Source organism: Nannobrachium achirus, assembly GCF_963921795.1.
Source record: "Nannobrachium achirus genome assembly, chromosome: 3".
Taxonomy (NCBI): domain Eukaryota; kingdom Metazoa; phylum Chordata; class Actinopteri; order Myctophiformes; family Myctophidae; genus Nannobrachium; species Nannobrachium achirus.
The window spans coordinates 62,648,410-62,667,354 of record NC_137812.1 but is presented as its reverse complement, the minus strand read 5'-3'; the positions used below and the strand labels follow the sequence as shown (position 1 = coordinate 62,667,354).

Genomic DNA, 18,945 nt, shown 5'->3' with positions numbered 1-18,945 from the left:
TCTGTTGGCACCAAAAATGTATATATATAGATATAAATATATCTATACATAATTTAATATTTGATCCTTATATCTATCCTAATATGAGGACTTTAGAGGCAGTTTACCTGGGCTGGGCTGTCCAGTAACTGTCTGTATGAACAGGACTAAAAGAACATCTGATATTCTCACCATGGATACCATCCTGGAGATCTGACACCAACCTTCTGAAAATATACAAAAAATAAATACATCTTTAGACAGATTTAGCAATATAAAGAAAACTAACATATCTGGTTCAGTGCTTCTACGCCACTAGAAAACTGTAATTGCAAAAATATGCCCCATAGTAGTAGTTTAGTTGTACATTTATATTTTTGCCCATTAAAAATTGCAAATATACATACATACAGTTAAGTCCACTAATGTCAGTGGCACCAAAAAGGTGTAGGCTAAAGCCCAGGTTTATTTTGCCTACCCTTGTTGAAAAGTAAGTAGGCCTACATTTAAAAAACGTATTTTCTCAAACAAAACGTAAGTTATGTCTCTTCTTACCTTGCAGAGAGGTTGTGGTAGAATAGAGATGCAGCCTGGAGGTGAGAATTTATAATACCGTTGGTGTCATAGGGACCATATCACGTGAGACAAAAAAACATTAAGGAGCATGATGTCAAAGGTTGTGAATAATTAACTCATCCTTAGCAGATGAAATTGGCAAACAAAAATGACATATTTCAAATACACCCTGAGTCAATATGTCTAATGCGGCCACAGTCATGCAAGACCTTGATGTCCTTTTGAAGAGCCAAACCTGTTCAAACCTTTCATGGTAGTTTTGCACAGTCTGGCCCTTTTTGTCATCTAATCACCTTTAGTCACAGAATGTGAAGGTAAATGTTCGCTGCTTTTTCCTGATGGTACTGCTTTGTTTCAGCTCAACGATTAATTATTTACAAAGGTTTCCTATGTAAATAAGCAGAAAGGCTTTCTTGGATCTCCTTTTAGTTGACAGTGTACCTGTGAACTGTACTGTCATGAAACTCTACCTTTTCCTATGCAAACTTCTAATAGTCTTCAATCAATCAAAACCTTTATTTATCCTACATTTCAGAGGTTGCCTTGTTAATTATATTAATTGTAAGCCTTTGTTGGGCAACCTGTGTATGGATATTGTCATCTTGTGTCTTTGCAGCCTTTGTCTCCTTAGGTATTTACAACGGATACATAGTTGTCCTTGGAGTTAATACAAACTGGACGGTTGAACCATAATGTCATAAACCTGGAAACAAGGTTGCACTTCATCAGCTGACCTATTTTATTTCTTGACGGATGTGATTTAGTGTTTGAATGCCTGCCACTTCTAATCATGATTTATTGAGAACATACATGACATACATTACTTCCCGTAAATGTGTACATTTAAATTCTTCCATTACTGTATGTCCCAAACTTAAACTTCCTTATTTGTGTTTTAGTGGTAAAAGTCTATTGACATAACACATTCACCTAATACTGAAAGGCTGTACTGGAATGGGGAATGTCTTTTGCAAACTTATATTATCTAAAATGTACCCTCTAATGCAATTCAAACACAGTAGTCAAACATAGCCTGAGGTGATATAAAGTAGGTTAGGTGATAAGCAGCCCAATCACATTTAAAGCGTAAATCTCACACACCTCAATGTCCAACTAGTGAAAATAACAGATCTACAAGCCCCCTTCGCGCCGCATTGAGAGCTTGTAGATTGTCTATTTTCTTAATCATTACTATATTTTATTTATGGAATTTCTTAGATGTGTTTGTTTGTTTGTTTGAACAATTATAAAATTCGTCATTTTTTCCCCCTAAAAAATAAATGATATATTTCAAAAGATTTTCCCTCTTTTAAATATACATTTTATTTTTTTGTAGGAAAATAAAATAAGACTTGTACTATTAGTCGTGACCCATAAAAATGTGTCCGCGACCCACAATTGGGTCCCGACCCACTGTTTGGGAAACTGAACAGCTGAGCTCAGCAGAGCAACTATCCATGTCAGCTGATTCACTCAAGTAAACTAAAAGAGCATCTTCTTTTCAAATGGGCTAAGCAGGTATTCAGGCTAAAGACAGTGAATAGTTATTGGACATGAACTATTTAGTTTTTACGTAGTTATATATTAGGAAAATAATATGAATATTTTGAGGCTACTTGCATCATTGGGCAGCTGATTCAGTCTGCTACATTGTGCCCTGAGGACCTGAAGGGGGGGGGGGGGGGGGATAACTGGAAACAGAACGAGGTGCCCTCCTCGAGCAAAACCTGCGAATGATGTAGAGTAGCAAAGTGAGTGAGCTGATAGTTGGGGAAATAAACTACTGAAGTCATAAGACCAGGGGTGTCACTCCAAATTCTGGGCCCTGGGTACACGGATTCACTGCGGGCCCCCCATGAATGTTCATAGGGGGACGGGGTTTAACCCATTTAGACTGGGAACGCATTATTACTCGTTATTTTGTGCTTTAGCTATTTTTGAAAAATCGTGAAAAGGTCTTTGAATATTTCAAATCCTTGTTTCTATGTCAGTGGTGCTCAAGCCTTTCATGTGAAGGACCCCCAAAATGATATGTATTTGCCCACAGACCCCCATCTAAAAATAATTAGCTCCAGGGACCCCCCAGAAGCAAAATTTGAGTTACAAATGTTCGCTTAAAAAATACATATATTCAAAGATTTGCAGAAATTTTCACAACTTTTAAAAAATAGCAGATCTGCAAGCTTGCAGCGCGGCACTCGGTGCCGCGCTGTGAGCTTGTAGATCTGCTATTTTTCAATAGCTAAAGTATAAAATAATTAAGGCCCCTCCACCTTGGGCCCTAGTAACTCAGTCCCACTTTTCCCCCCCTGTGACGCCCCTGCATAAGACACCACTACTTCAAACTGATAACCACCTTAACATCCATGAGGTGAAGTGGTGTGAGAATTACAGGAGAGCAGGTGGTCATCAGGTCACACAGGTTGAGAATGCAGTGAAGGAAGACATCCCTGTAGCAGGAAGAGCAGAGCAAAACAAGACCTGTTTTCTGCACTGTGCAAATAGTTGTCGTCTTTGTATTGTGGATGTGGGTTAAGGGTGCATTTCAAAATGTGTTCCTTGGACAACAGCAGCGAGCACGCCTATGTCCTCCTCACTATAGTATCTTCCTTAAAACCTTTACGTTAGGCCAGGGGTCTTCAAAGTTTTCAGGCCAGAGACCCCTTAGTTGAGAGATGAAGCAGGGACCGGGACCCCCCACAACCTTATCATAGATTCCATATAGTTTCATTGTTTGACAGCACGATCATCAGTTTATTTTGGATTCAAATTTATGTTTTCAGTTATCTAACCACTTGAACCATCAATACTTAATAAACTTGACCTTTCACTGTACTTAGTCTGCTCTTTTCCCCCTCCAAAACCCTTTGCCAAAAATAGCCGATCTGCTATTTTTGGCTAAAGTTCTCAGAATATGGACGCTAGGGTTCAAGTGGTTAATATAAAAAAAGGGGGGGGGAACCTTCTGTCACACAACAAGGACCCCCTGTAGTAATTCTGAGGACCCCCTAGGTGTCCCGGACCCCCTGTTGAAGACCCCTGCTTTAGGCCTTTCAGGTGTTCCTATACACACTAATGGTGTTCATTATATCGCCTATAACTATTTCCAACACCAACACTGACTATTTGGCTTAAGAACTTTGTATTGGGGCCACCCACTGGCCTACCGGTCCACTACCGGTCCAGGCACATACCACATAGGCTCTGATGCCTGACAGACCTTTGCTGTGTGTCACTCCCAATCTCTCTCCCCATTTCCTGTCAGTCTACTGTCCTGTCAATAGGCCTAAAGGCATAAAAGCCCAAAAACTAATCTTTAAAAAAAAAAAAGAAAACATTGGATCTAATACGGATGGATGCCTATTTGTTAATATAGGCATCCGTTAAATTTGTGTCAGGGAACTGTTTTGAAGCTGCAACAAAGAAGTTGATAATCACTAGAATTACCGACTGTATCATTTCAGTATCTGACAAAGATGTGGAACCTAGGGTGAGAAAAGCATTATATAGGACATAGTGAGCAGCCTTTCACGTTTGTAGTGTGCAGAATAGGTGAAGTGATACAGTAGCATTTATTTGTAAGAAATAGGCCCCTAATATTTTAAGCCAATTACAGGTAAGTAGTATGTTTTGCAAGCATTTCTTTTTGTAAAATGAGCCTCCTCAGCAGAGTGTGATGGCATTAGCAATCGATCCAGCGGTGTCGAAGATTAGCTGCGCACAGATGCACAGGGGTGAAAGTCAGGTCTGTCAGCCTGGCAAAGACCCCCCCCCCCCCCCCCACCCCCACCCCACACACACACACACACACACACACGCGCTAAACGTTTTATTTTATTTTTTATTTTTTTTAATGAAAACTGTTTAGTAACAAACAGATCACAATTTCTACAATCTCTACATTTAAAAAGAATCATAATTAAGTGTTTTACAATTGTTGCAAATTAGTGTTGTTTTTTTTTTACAACATAATTTTACTGCATAACAGCAATGCATGTAATTCCTTAAGGGTCATTCCCACCGGGCAAGATAAAGATAAAGATAAAACAATATTGTTCTCAATTGAAGTGGATGGTAGCGCCCACACTGGACGCTACCATCCACTCCCATCCAGTTCAATTGTGAAAGATTCTTTTAATCTTTATCTTTATCTTGACCGCTGGGAATGGCCCTTTATTCATGTTGAATTCACCACAGGTAACGTCCAGATGTTCTGTTGGTCTTCCAGGAAAAAGGTCATGTGATAGTAGCTGCAAATAGCAACACTAGATTCTTTTTTAATCTGATGAATCTAGGGTTGCAATACCTCCCATAGGGATTCAATGCATCAAAACAGTTTTTTTGCTATCTGATTGTGTTAAACAATGTCAAACTCACCAATATTGCAGCTCTATGGAAAGCTTGAATTATGCTCTAGTGTTGAACTTTGGAAGCGATTGTCTTCAATACCGTAACGTCCTACTGCCTCCTGCATTACATTTAGAACCAGGTGGTACACAGGACCGCTGAGTGACTTCCCACGAGCGCTTCCAAACTTTTCTTGACAGAAAGTAGCTCATAACATGTCTATGGTGGATCGTTCTGAAACAAACACTTTGCAGATAGAAAGAGCATAATTCAAGCTTTCCATAGAGCCGCAATATTGGTGAGTTTGACGTTGTTTAACACAATCAGATAGCAAAAAACTGTTTTGATGCAGGCCATGCCATGACGGATAAGACCCAATCAGGAAGCAAACGTATGTCTGTGTACACCGTCCGGCATTTTCAAAACAAAAAAGGTTCAGCAGTGTTTTCAAAAGTCTCCTTTTTAAGGCTTCAGAAACGCGAGAGTTGTCTGGTCTGGATGCTACTGTAGTAGGTGCAAACGAATTAATGAAATGTAGCAAAAGTTTTCAAACAAAAACATCTTAGTGTGTGGATGTAGCCTCAGTATGGATGCTTGTAGGTGCAAATGTAGCAAAAGTTATGTTTTCAAAGCAAAATATCTTAGTGGATGTAGCCTCAATATTATTCCCACGGATCCCTCCTGTCCTTTATAGATTCAGTTCCTACTCTTTCTCTGTCTGAAGAGACACTAAATACTTCAATAAAAAAGGTTAATATAAAAAAATGTTGTACACGCTTTAAAATGTGATTATATAATCAGACAATGAAAACTTTGAAAAAGGGACAAAAGAAGAAACTGAAATTCAGGTCCGATTTTGTAGTGCAATTAGAATGTAGTAATGTAATAAATCAACTATTATTTCAACAGTGTGGCAGATGCAAAGGTGAAAACAGTGTTAGAAAATCGAGTTATCACTTGGTGGGTAGCTGCCATCAAACCACTTGGCAGCTAGCATAATAAATCTATACCGTTGTAATTCCTGTTGAACACCACTGTGTTCTGTTTGGCCCGAGATACACAAACTGACCGTAAGTCGCATTTAATATGAAAACATGAAGCTCATGTCCGTCTGTGCATCACGCCTCATATCACGCTCCATATATGGCCTAGACATCTCCATATATGGAGCTTGCCAATACGGCTACACCTGACCTCACGGACTCCAGAGGTGGATATAGCTGACCTGTTCTGACATCACAATGATGATTCGACCAGCCAGATTAATAGTGTAACTCCTGCTTCTTAACTGTTCCGTATTAAGAAGCACTGATGTTTCAGCGCGAGTCGTTTCTCGCCCTCAGGGTGTCTTACAGGTTATTGTATAATGGTGCTGAGTGGGCTCTGCAGCGCTGCCTCCACAGTGTCTGAATGCCGGAGACCTGGTAGATCTGCTGCTAGGAGAACCTCCAGAACAGAAGGCTGAGAAAAGAGAAAGAAGACAAACAGATAAAGTCAAAAAAGTCCTAAAGTCCTTCATACATTGATGTACGCGAGATTTAGACCCATCTCTGTGCCGCGCTCGGGAATCAGTAGTGTTGATCTAACCCCCACAAGTGCCAAGCAGGGAGGCATTGGGTCTGGGTCCCATTTTTACAGTCTTTGGTATGACCCGGCCGGGGATCCCCCACTGAGCTGGTCTTTGGGGATGTGAGTTAAAGGCCCAGTTCACCTCTGGGACAACCATTTTGCATCATATGATGCAGCATGATGCATCATAATTATGATGCAAAATGCACCATAGTTCATGCTAAAATACTAAAATATCTCAAAACACAGATTGAACACAAAAAATAACTCAGGATTGTGTTGATCTTGTCCCAAACAACAATAAAATAAAGATCTGGTTGTTCCGGAGGTGAACTGGGCCAAGGGTAGATACATACTGTATGATAGTCAGAACTACAGAGATAGACTTATGTTGGCATTAACATAATTACATTTTCCAATTAGCTCAAAGGAATAATGGTAGATTGATGTTCCTCAACTGATACATTGCATGACTCTACTTTAACTGGAATACAGAAAAGGTGATGGCTGTACCTGCAGCCTGGCGAAGACCATGCTTGTTCCCCGTAGTTTGAACTGTCTCAGCAGGTCTCCGAGTTCGCTAACCACTGTGTAATCTATGGTACTGACATGATGGCAGTCTAGGACAACTGACCGGGGTGGAGAGGCTGGAGGAGAGAGGGAGAGAGAACTTGAAGAGAGAGGACTGTACTGGTGACAACGGTTTTTCTTATATATTTGTTCTACCAATTTCTTGGCTTGGGGAGGTTGCAGACAACCACATGCCTCATCCAGTACACATGGCAGTCACCAAACATTTATTTTCAATTTCACCTGACAACAAGACATTTTCAAGGCAACTCAGTTCCAGAGGAAAGGCACACTCAACTTGAAAGGGCAGTCTAGAAGTATGGTCTCTTGAGGATAAACCGGATGCACCATTATACAATAAAGGAAATATCTGCGCTCTCTTAAGACGTTTTTAGTGGAAGGCCTACGTGGCCAAAACGTGACGTTTCTCTGCTGCTTCTCCTGCTGCTGATCTTAATGAAAAACTTCTTAAGAGAGTGCAGATAATTTCTTTATTGTATATCAAGACATTTTCCCCAGGACAGTTCCCCTCATTGCAGAACACAGAAGCAAAAACCAACGCGTAGGAGTCACTGGTGTAGTGACTCCTGCATGTGATCATTACTGTAGCTCTGGGTTTTCCAGATAGTGGCATACACATGTCCTGTTCCTGTTAACTTTCCTATAGTTTTGTCTGATTGGCTCTGCAGATTTCTTTTTTTATTAATCATTTTTATCCCACGATTTTGTAACCCATATTCACCCACAGCGGACAAACCTCATGCTTCCTTCAATGCATGGGTAGTCCAAGTTGTATCTTTTCACCTGACAGTGGGGATTTCCCTGGGATGGACGTAGCACGTGGAAGGAACACGTTATTCCAACCAGTTCCTTTCCCCTCCATCATGCGCTAACCACTGCGCCACCGTGCCCCCTGGCTCTGCAGATTTGAACCGTAAACACATGTGAAAGTGTCATGTGTTTCTGTGTCAAATCTGATGCCGAGCCAATCACATAAACCTATAAGAAACTGAACTGGAACAGGAAATGTGCTAGGTGTGCAGGAAAAAATCGATTTGAACTCGAATCGAGTTTATAACATGGTACGATTCAGAATCGATTCTCATTTTCCAAAAATAGATTTTTATTTATTTTACAGCAGTTTTATTACTTTAATGTAACATTCTTGTGACTGTGTAGCTTGAGTGTCAGACTCAGAAGATATTATATGTTGTGTTTGTACAAGTTAAAAGAATGTGTGCAAGCATGAATAAATCAGACATGTTGTCTTGGATTTACCTTTACATTATAGCAATAAGTTGATAAACCTTTACAATTATAAAAGCTATGTAGATCTACTCTGCTTTCATGCCAGCAGACTGGAGTAGATCCTGATATCCTATGAATTGAATAGAGAATTGTTTTGAATCGAGAATTGTTTTTAAATCGGAAAATAATCGTTTGGATTTGAAAGAATCGGAAAATAAAAAAGAATTGTGACCCCAAGAATCTGAATCTGAATCTAATTGTGGGATACCCAAAGATTTGCAGCCCTAAAATGTGCACATGTCACTTTCTGGAAACCTAAAGTGTTTTGTGTTTGTGCTGGAGGCAACGGTGCATATTGAACCAAAGCCTCTGCCATGGTGAGTGTTTTACCTCTACTCCACCCTTTTGTCTTTTGTTTTCATTCCGTGTCTAACAGATAGCAAGGCACCAAATATGCATATCCTTGCATGTGAACATATACTATTTAATGATTAATTGATCACATGGCTTTGTTTAGCCAGATCTACTATAAAATACATTTTTGCAGTACCACATTTCCACCACACAGTGGCGCTCAGCTCACATAAATCGTGCATGTCTTTTACAGGTGGTCTAAACCACAGATATAAAAAGCTAGATGCCTCATTCACCTCTGCAGTTCATTGGAGCGACATGCAACAATAAGTAGCCCGGACTTCCTGGAAAAACCAAGGGATAGCTGCCAGTGAAAGTGACTACTGGCCAATCACAACACGTCTTTTCCGTGACTTATGAATCCATCCATTTTATGATGTTGCGCGGCTGCGCAGCTCAGCTGTTCTTACAGGCTGCGTACGAAAATACCCGCCCCCACCTGCCTCTGATTGGCCTAGGAACGTCCGTATGTGTGACGCACATGGAAGCGATGCACACGGATTCCCTTGGTCCCCCGATGCATATGCACCAGAGCCGAAGGAGGCGTCTACCTTTCTATGTCTATGGTCTAATATGGTATTGCTATGGTATAATATGGCATGGCAATGTCTCCACATGTATGGTACCCCAATAGGAGGACAGCAGGCAGATCATTACCTTGTAGAGCCTGGGTGTGGATGACATGACTGAGGTGCTCTGTGGCAGGAAAACTCAGTCCACTGCCCAGCTCCATCAACAGCACATCGTGATCAGAAACCTGTAAACAATATATACACACAGTTAAGAGTTGGGTACATAGACAAATGCAAATGGACAATTGGACACATATAAACTCATACAAATGTGCACATGGTACATGCATGCACAGACACACATACTGCAGAGTGACCTGATTGTTAAGAGAAACCACCCTCTCTACAGGGGGTCCCGGACCCCCTGTTGAAGACCCCTGGTCTAAGGGATGCTACTTTCCATTTACACCAACCTGTGTGGGCACGATACCCGTTGCCATGGCAGCCAGTCTTTACCTGTCACTGGCTATTTTATCCTGCTTACTGTGTGTAGTGTTAATGATGAGTGTGCAGTCGGAGTCTTGTGGACATACTGTACAGTATGTGTGCAGAGCATGCAAATCCCAAAGTAACCCAAGCTAGTTTACATTAGGTTCCAGCACCTTTAACTTGGGCCTGGCTATGTTGTAGAGCAGCAGCACTCCAGACACAGCCACCCCTCCAATGATGCCATACTGGATCTCCCAGAGGCAAACCAGTAGTGTCACAAAGTAAGGCAGCAGGTCCAGCTCTGTCAAACACATTAAACAACATCATTTTAAGCTTGTGTCAAACACATTAAACAACAACATTTTAAGCATAAGTTGTTATGTTTAATGATACGCAAAGTAACACAAGCTTAAAATATGAGCATTATTCTTTTTTTACTAGTAAACAATACAGGGAACAGGGACAGTAAATAGAGGGGCATGTGCATGCAACATACAAGGTCCTGGGTCAGTAAAACAGGTATGATGTAAAATATGCACCAACTACCTGCATGAGTTAAGAGGGCATTTAAAAACCATACACACTTACTGCGTATTCTCCACAGCTTGGCTACTACATGGTAATCCGCCATAGGGGCTACAGCACATATAATGACCGCTGCCAAACAAGCTTTTGGGATGTAGTAGAATGCTGGCATAAGGAACGCCAAGGAAAGCAACACTAGCACGCCTAAACAAGAGAGAGAGAGAGACAGAGAGAGAGAGAGAGAGAGAGAGAGAGAGAGAGAGAGAGAGAGAGAGAGACAGAGAGAGAGAGAGAGAGAGAGAGAGAGAGAGACAGAGAGAGAGAGAGAGAGAGAGAGAGAGAGAGAGAGAGAGAGAGAGAGAGAGAGAGAGAGAGAGAGAGACAGAGAGAGAGAGAGAGAGAGAGAGAGAGGAGAGAGTCATTCTACCACTCTAATAAGGTAGTGCATTTATTGGCCATTTTGGTGGTCGAAGCTCTGATTCTGATATCTCAGACACCACTAGTCTTTTGTTCAGTACCCAAACATGTCAGAGATCTCCACCTCCCAGTACCAATATGTCTGGTAACATCTTAATAATCTTTAACATTTCTTACAATTTAGGTATTTTGCAGAGCCTCTTTATCAATATCCAGAGCGATTTACAATAAGCAACGTCAATACATGTCATGCATAAAACGCATAGACAGTGTAGTGCCTAGGATCATAGGTAAACCAAGAACCTATTATATTATATGTCCAAATAGTAATATGTAAAAAAGAAAAAAAAAAAGAAACCTGTATGTTTAAATGCCATATAAATTACATTTTGACTTTTGCACAAGACTGCATAGTCGTCAAGTACTACAGGTTAAGGTGGAGCCTGAAGAGGTGACTATTCAGTTTATGCCAGACCCTGATAAAGTATTCCAGTTTCATGTCAGTGTTTTATGCTTTTAAAAGCATTTCAATGCCCTTTTATGCCTTATATAAAGCACATTGCTATACGAATAAACTTGCCCTGCCCTGCCTTGGTCCCTGAGGACTGGAGTTGACACACACAACATGAATAAATAATGAATATGAATATTCTAAATTGTCACTAAGGTGTCATACAGTAGGTATTGTGACTTACTAGTGACGATCCCGCCAGCTGGAGTGCACACACCAGTTTGAGAATTTACAGCTGTCCTGAATGAAAAGATGACATATGATTAACACACTGTGCCTGTCTACAATGTTGTGTACGCACACACGCACGCACACACGCGCACGCGCACAGCACACGCACACACACACACACACACACACACACACACACACACACACACACACACACACAGACACACACACACACACACACACACACACACACACACACACACACACACACACACACACACACACACACACACACACACACACACACACACCTACCTTCCAAAGCTACCAGTGACTGGGTAGGCTGACACGAAGGAGCCCATGATGTTTGTCAAACCAATGGCAAACAGCTCCTGGTTGGCATCAATCCTATAATCATTCTGACTGGCTAAGAACAAGACCAGAAGCCAAGGTCAGCCAATCAGCAATGAATCGTAACCATAATTCCATGTTTTTTCAAGTATTTCATAAGGAACACATTTCCATTTACAAACAGAGCATAAAGGTTGGACAGATATACTAATAGTGGTTAAGACACATTTTCCACAAGCTGGTCTATGGATTGAGTCCTACTCTGTGTCTGGTGTCTCCCTCTCCCTGTCTCTGTAAAGAAAACTATACAAATTGGAATAAACCACATTATATTTTCTATAAAACATGAGGCTTTGTTTAACCTGATTGTTAATAGTTGAGGCCAAAATACCTTAAGCCGTCAAACAACAGCGGGGGTCCCTTGTGGCATGCATTGACAATAATCCCTTCAAAAAACATCAGCTGTGGCCATTAATGTTAAAGAACATGGTATTTAACAAATGCAAATATGAGTAGGCCATGTCTCCTGCCACTTCCACCCCACACTTCTCCTACAGCAACATTCAACTGTACACTGATTGGCTTGAACTTGACCTACTGTAGGCGACAGCCAGTTCCCGACTACAGCCAAATATACACACACACCTTACACCTAGCAGACGACCCGCAACACACAGGACCCCGCTGTGATCAAATATGGTACTACGAGAGACCCCCACTGCCACATGCTGTTAGATTCATTGTAAAAATTACCCAAATATAAGCATAGGGCTAAACTTTGACCTTGCACTGTGACCCTGACCTTTGCCTTAAAGATAGTAGAGAGAGAGGAAACAAAATGCAACTGTCAAGTGTAATAATAAACTCACCGAAGGCTTTAGCAATGGCGATGCTCTCCAGCAGACCCATAAAGGGAATGACAGCCAGCCCACCCCCAAAACCCTGTCCCAGTAGAGACGCAGAGTGGGAGAGAAAGAGAGAGAGCAAAAGAGCTTGTTTAGAACGGGTACACATTATGGTGTATCATTATTTTATGCTTTAACTATTGAAAAATAGCAGACATACAAGCTCACAGCGCGGCACCGAGTGCCGCGCTGCGAGCTTGTAGATCGTGAAAATTAGAATTTTGACCCGATTCTATAAGTGTCTTTTGAATCCTTCTAAGATTTTTTTGAAAAACCTGTTTCTATGTCAGCAATCTGGCTATTGCCATCGTCAAAGAAAAGGTCCTTTTCACTTAAAAGGAGCTCAGTTGGTCTGTTCTTGAGAGACTACTATGTCAGTGGTTCTCAAACCTTTTCATGTGAAGGACCCCCAAAATGATATGTATTTGGCCACGGACCCCCATCTCAAAATATTTAGTTCCAGGGACCACCCAGAAGCAAAATTTGAGTTACAAACTTTCGCTTTGAAAATACACATATTCAAAGATTTGCACACATCTTCAAGACTTTTTCAAAAATAGCAGATCTACAAGCTCGCAGCGCGGCACTCGGTGCCACGCTGTGAGCTTGTATATCTGCTATTTTTCACTGGTTAAAGCATTCAATAATTCTAGGCCTGAATGGGTTAATCAGTCGTCATGCTCTTGTTATTAAATCAGAGAAGCGTTATTATGATAGCACCGCTGTGACGCACCGACTGCTGCTTACCTCTACGATCTCTCCAAAGGAGATGACGGTGCCATTTGGCGTTGTGTCCGTGGTGGGTGGGGGCTCGAACGGAGGGAGGCCCTCTGGGGTTTCCCCAGTGATGGTGAAGATTTGGGAACCATATGCATCCCATGAGAACGCCACTAAGGACGCAGCTACCACCACCAGAGCGTTGCGCACTGCGCATGACAGGAGACAAGATAAAGAAGTCATAACTGGTGAAAACAGTGTGCTTGTAGTAGGGCATTCACCAAATATTCTAATATTCGAACATTCGAATATCAAAGTCACTATTCGACGTTGTTCACCGAAGTCGAATATTTGCTTATTTTATTTTATTGTTTTCTCTTTAAAAAATCTATAGTTTATAAAGCTTGGCTAGATAGGAAGTCATAAGAATGAGTTGTCAATGTCCCTGGAGCTTGTAGATCTGCAATTTTTGGCAAAAAAAAGGAAGTACAGACACCAACACTGACCAGTAGCAATGCCCGCAACTATTTTCCTGGCAACTCTGGAGGAGGTGGGAGAGTCCTCAGGAGGAGGTCCTAGTTTCTTCTTCATCAACATTAACATGACCAGCAGAGCAAGACACAGCAGCCCCAGGACCACGTCTCCTATCCTAGCCTCAGGGAGCTTGTAGAACGTGTAGTAAACCTGCAGAAAGAACTGCTGGGGAATACCTTTGAGCCCCAGTATGTTCTGGACACAAAAGGTACACAATATCAACTAACAAACTAGTATGCTGACAGGGAAACAATAATGATAATATAAATTATAATAATCGTGATTCTACAAATACACAACATTTCTGTGTGCACGTGAGTGTTTTTGTGTGAGTGTGCGTATATCTGTCCATATCGAAAACTACCCAACCGACCGACTTCAAACTCGACGTGCAGAGGACCTGAGGGAGTGTGGTGCCCGGTACAAAGTTTTTTTTTGCCAAATGTTCACATATAATGACATGCCCAGGATCAGGACGCAAGGGTTCAAGTGGTTAACTGGGTGCAATAAAAACAATGGGACACAGTCTGGTCTAATATCCTGCTAATTTTCAGGAATCCAGACCATCCATCTGAACTCTGTTCCCAGAACATCTGACTCCCTGCAGGCTGTGTTATGAAGACGTTAAGTAGTGCCAATTGTTTTCTTGTGTATCACATGCTTTCTTTCAAATGGTCTGGGAGTGTCCAGTGGCTTCAGACTTATTTTCTAGCATGGTTGCCTCCAAACTCTAAGTACTTTTATTGGTTGGCATACCATCATTCCCACCCGTGTTAATTTCGAATGATGCACCCCAGCTACACCACACCTGCTATGTATGTACACACACTGTTCAAGAATCCAGCTCGGGTGATAACCTATATGAAAACCCCATTAAAGTCATAAACGAGGCAACAACAAGTACAGCACAAGCCATACGTATTAACTTAAACAGCCATAATTATTATTTGAAATTACTTTTGTTTATATGATTTATTTCTTATTATTTTGTTCCATTGCAACTGTATGAGAAGTATATTTATGCTGTAACGGAAACCATTAGTGTCGTGGCCAGACTTCTAATGTGGTGTCAGGGATGGTGCCATGGACTGCACTTCCTCCCATTCAAGTGGAGACGCGGGAGAAAGGATTGTTTGTTTTTTTGTATTGAAATAGAATATCAATCAAAGTGAATATTGTAAGGTTTTTTAACGCTTCAAACAACAAGATATTTTCATTCAAAGAGCAATAAGGAGGCATGTATATGTATAACTTTCTCTTAAATGGGAATAACATGACCTAAAACTACCTTATGCGTGCGTGTGCGAGTGCGCGCGTGTGTGTGTGTGTGTGTGTGTGTTTGTGTGTGTGTGCGTGCGTGCGTGCGTGCGTGTCGCACCTTGACCTGGCCAAAGCCTATGGTTATAGCAGCAGCACAGGTGAAGCCTTTTATTACAGGATAAGAGATAAAGTCCAACAGGAACCCTGTAGGGTAAAACCACAGCATAAGACACCATATGATATGATCTGAGCAGCAATCCAGTCACCCACTGGCTTGGTCTCCTCTTACTGCTGTAGTTAGGTAGCATGTTGAGGACACATAATGGCTAACAATTACAAAGAAAAGCTCAGAGGCAAACCTGCTACATTGGGGGTGGCTATGAGCTCCATCGCATTTTACGTGAATCACAAGACAAGACAAGACAAGACAAGACAAGACAAGACAAGACAAGACAAGACAAGACAAGACCTAAATTGATCCCGGGAGGGGGGTCTCAATTAGTGATGGGACGATAATCGCTATTATCGTTTATTGTGATAAAAAAAACACTCACAATAATTGTATCATGGAGATTTAGATTTATTGTGAATTTATCCTGCGTCACGCATCAATTCACCTTTTATTGCAGACTCCGAGCTGCATATCAGGTACCATTTAAACCCTCTATAATTGGTAAAACGGACCTGGAAATAACATACTTATTTTTTCACTCTCTACCAAATCTCCTTGGCAAAAAATAGCAGATCTACAAGCTCACAATGATCTTCTATTTTTTATAATGGATGTTGGGGATGTTTTGATTATCGCGATAATATCGTAAATCGCAATTTCTTTGGTCACATCGTCCCATCCCTAGTCTCAATTGATGTAACGTTTTGGACAAAACAGGTAGCTAATAATGCAGGGTCCTCCTAATTAGGTACCAAGGTGACAGGAAGCTTCCTTGAAAATGAGACAGAACCACTGTATCAGCTAGTCTTCTCCTCACCACGCCGACAGGCTAACTTCACAATAAAGTGTTACATCCGTTGACAGACATCTCCATCCTTACCTAACCTCAGCAAGGCCAGAGCTGCCTGAATAGCTCCACAGAGCAGACTGAGGAGCACAGCTTGGTTGGGGCGTCCCCCCACAACTGAGAAGCACAGCAGGGACATGATGGCCGTGGGACCCAGGGTTATGTCCTTGGAGGTCCCCAGGACAGTATAGATGAAACCGCCCATAAAGGCAGAGTAGAGGCCATACTGTGGGAAGTCATATCAATTGGACAGGAATTAATGTCGTTCTTGACTCAGTAAAATGTCATGTAAATATTAGTGGAGCGAGATGGAGCAGGAAGCAGGCCAGGTGTAAGAAAAATGACAAATCTTTTGGGATAGACTAGCAGTCATTGATATCAATATACTTTCACAAAACATTTACACAATTGACATTCTTTTTATAAATAATCATCAGTAATGCCTATATAATAACGGATAAAAGCAAATAATAGAACAGTCAGCTATTACAACACTTTACTGTAATGCAGCCTTTAAAACCAGGAAAAGATAACACTTACTGTATGCCATATCATATTACAATATTGATATAATGTCGCTATAATGCCCAGCCCTACTTCAAATAGGGCATATCAACGGGATCCTAATCCCTCAACTATACCACACAGTCGACCCGACGTGTGTGTATTAGGGCATTCACAAATAGTGATTTTTAGTATTCGCTATTAGTATTCGCTATTTTCACAATATTTATCTGCGGATCCAAGTGCTTGTCAGGGTGGGGGTCCCCAGTTCAAATATGTTTATTTTGAGGGTCACGGCCTAAAAAGGTTTGAGAACCCCTGGTATAGAGCATTAACAAATTCATCCACCAGGGGCATTGACAACTCATTCTTATGACTTCCTATCTAGCCAAGCTGTATAAACTATATCTTTTTTAAAGAGAAAACAATAAAAACATTTTTTTTAAAAAGCGAATATTCGACTTTGGTGAACAACGTCGAATAGTGACTTTGATATTCGAATATTTTGTGAATGCCCTAGTGTGTATACACACATAACCTTTGTTTACATAAATGATTAGCCAACCAACCAACACCCTTCTCAGAGGGGTTTTGTGCATTCTTGATTTTAACATGGAATCAAGAGTTTTCAAGAGACACCCTCAAGTCACCAGAGCACACAAACACACAAACACAGGGTTCCCCACTAAGAGTTGAGGAATTTAGTTCAACACGGTTTCATGGTGAAAATAGCAGATCTACATGCTCACAACGCCTCGCGTTGCGAGGTATTAACAAAATCAATAACCAAAGACAATGCACAGCTAATTTTTCCAGGGCCTTCCAGGACCCTTGATCAATTCCAAAACCTTTCCTGTACTGGAAAAATATTTTTCTAATTTCAAAATATTTCCAGGAATTTCATGACCGTGGGAACCCTGAACTCAAAACCAGCCCCCAACTCACTTGCACAGGAAGTCCTGCCACTTCAGCATAGGCCAGGACTTGTGGGACGGCGGTCAACCCCACCGTGAGGCCCGCGATGATGTCCATCCGTAGCCAGCTTAGATTGTACCTCGGCAGCCATGACAGGATGGGCAGCCATGCCTTCACGGTGCTGTAGGAGCAGAGGGTCTTCACCCGGTCCTGGGCCGGGACCCCTCCCAACAGGGGCATGGTGTCTGTCATACTGGGAGTGGGAGGAGTTGGGGTGAGAAGTGTCTCTAGTGAGGGGTGCAACATTTAACTGAACTAATCAATTTAATCAATAATAAAATGGAGTAAAAAAAAACGTCCGTCCGTCCGTCCGTCCGTCCGTCCGTCCGTCCGTCCGTCCGTCCGTCCGTCCATCCGTCCATGTGTGTGTGGCCGATTTTTGCAAAAACATTTTTTGACAGTACGCCAACAGATTTAGTCCAAACATCACGTAAATCGGTACACACTCATGTGATCATGTGTCCGATTCTTCATATTCCATCAACATTGCTGGCCCACAATAACCTACCTGACCTGGCGGAGACCTGTGCTCCGCGGAGCACTTTTTCTAGTTGGATCTCATGTCTTCATATCCATGCAGTCAACTTTGACCTCTGTAATGAAACAAATCGGTCAGGAACGTGGATTACTTTACACACAGTTGGTTTGGCTGTTTGGATGTTACACCACTTAATTATAACACAGGTTTAGCAGTCATTTCAAAACTGAGCCCAGTGATAATATATGACAAAAGCCTGTTTCTGAAAATAAAACAGGGTATGGCTCTATGTTTATAATCACATGACATTTTGGCTGAAGTCAGTGCATTGCACAGCTCTTCCAGACCAAGTTTACCTCACAAGACCCAGAGTTAAAAACAGCAGCCACAGTAGCCATTGAATGTCTGTGATCTTACATAATTACATTTAATGTATATTCCAAATACATATGTGCATAGACACAAATGAATGAAATCACAGACATTCTAGGGTTACTGTCACAGCAGCTTTGTAAAAATAAAAACTATTGGATATTGAATGAAATAAGAGGCAACAAACATGTATACGAATGAAGACCAAATGACAGAATATAACAGAATAAAATAGACTAGAACAGTATAGAATAATAAAAATCGTTAATTTTACCCAGTCAGATTCCTCTCTTGTCTTGAAACAATTTTTCACTTCTGCTGTGGTGTTCATGGACGGATTTTTCAATCAAGTCTCTTCCTTTACTTGATGAAACCACTTCCCCAAAAAGATCCCGCAGATTCATCACATTGCAGAACAAAAAGAAAGTAATTAGGTCTACTCCTTTGCACAATCTCACTCTGACCATAGACTGTCACCCACAGTCACAGAGAACCATCAGTA

At 41.4% G+C, this 18,945-nt stretch overlaps 1 protein-coding gene across 2 annotated transcripts; it reads right to left on the bottom strand.

Annotated features, from left to right (window-relative positions):
• Nucleotides 1-4,683: 4,683 nt before the first annotated feature.
• Nucleotides 4,684-18,916, bottom strand: slc26a11 (solute carrier family 26 member 11). 2 transcript variants are annotated; one of them, XM_080722250.1, is made up of 15 exons: nucleotides 18,718-18,916; nucleotides 18,102-18,186; nucleotides 17,564-17,786; nucleotides 16,148-16,340; nucleotides 15,214-15,299; nucleotides 13,808-14,030; nucleotides 13,332-13,510; nucleotides 12,549-12,621; nucleotides 11,644-11,755; nucleotides 11,342-11,397; nucleotides 10,293-10,433; nucleotides 9,878-10,005; nucleotides 9,361-9,460; nucleotides 6,985-7,118; nucleotides 4,684-6,363 (listed from the first exon to the last, which is right to left on the bottom strand). In XM_080722250.1, the coding sequence occupies exons 3-15, from the start codon at nucleotides 17,783-17,785 to the stop codon at nucleotides 6,259-6,261; spliced, it is 1,752 nt and encodes a 583-aa protein (XP_080578376.1). In that variant the 5' UTR covers nucleotide 17,786; nucleotides 18,102-18,186; nucleotides 18,718-18,916; the 3' UTR covers nucleotides 4,684-6,258. The 2 variants fall into 2 exon arrangements, with proteins under 2 accessions (XP_080578376.1, XP_080578375.1); XM_080722249.1 differs by lacking the exons at nucleotides 18,102-18,186; nucleotides 18,718-18,916 and having other exon boundaries at nucleotides 17,564-17,881.
• Between the last annotated feature and the right edge of the window lie 29 nt (nucleotides 18,917-18,945).

What these genes read in the sequence shown, in the direction of transcription:
- slc26a11 (XM_080722249.1), bottom strand. Translation starts at nt 17,839, where the DNA reads ATGTTGCACCCCTCACTAGAGACACTTCTCACCCCAACTCCTCCCACT. An exon ending in AGTTGCGGGCATTGCTACTG is followed by an intron (nt 13,511 to 13,807) that starts GTCAGTGTTGGT and finishes TGTCATGCGCAG; the next exon opens with TGCGCAACGCTCTGGTGGTG. An exon ending in CAAGCTGTGGAGAATACGCA is followed by an intron (nt 10,006 to 10,292) that starts GTAAGTGTGTAT and finishes TGTGTTTGACAG; the next exon opens with AGCTGGACCTGCTGCCTTAC.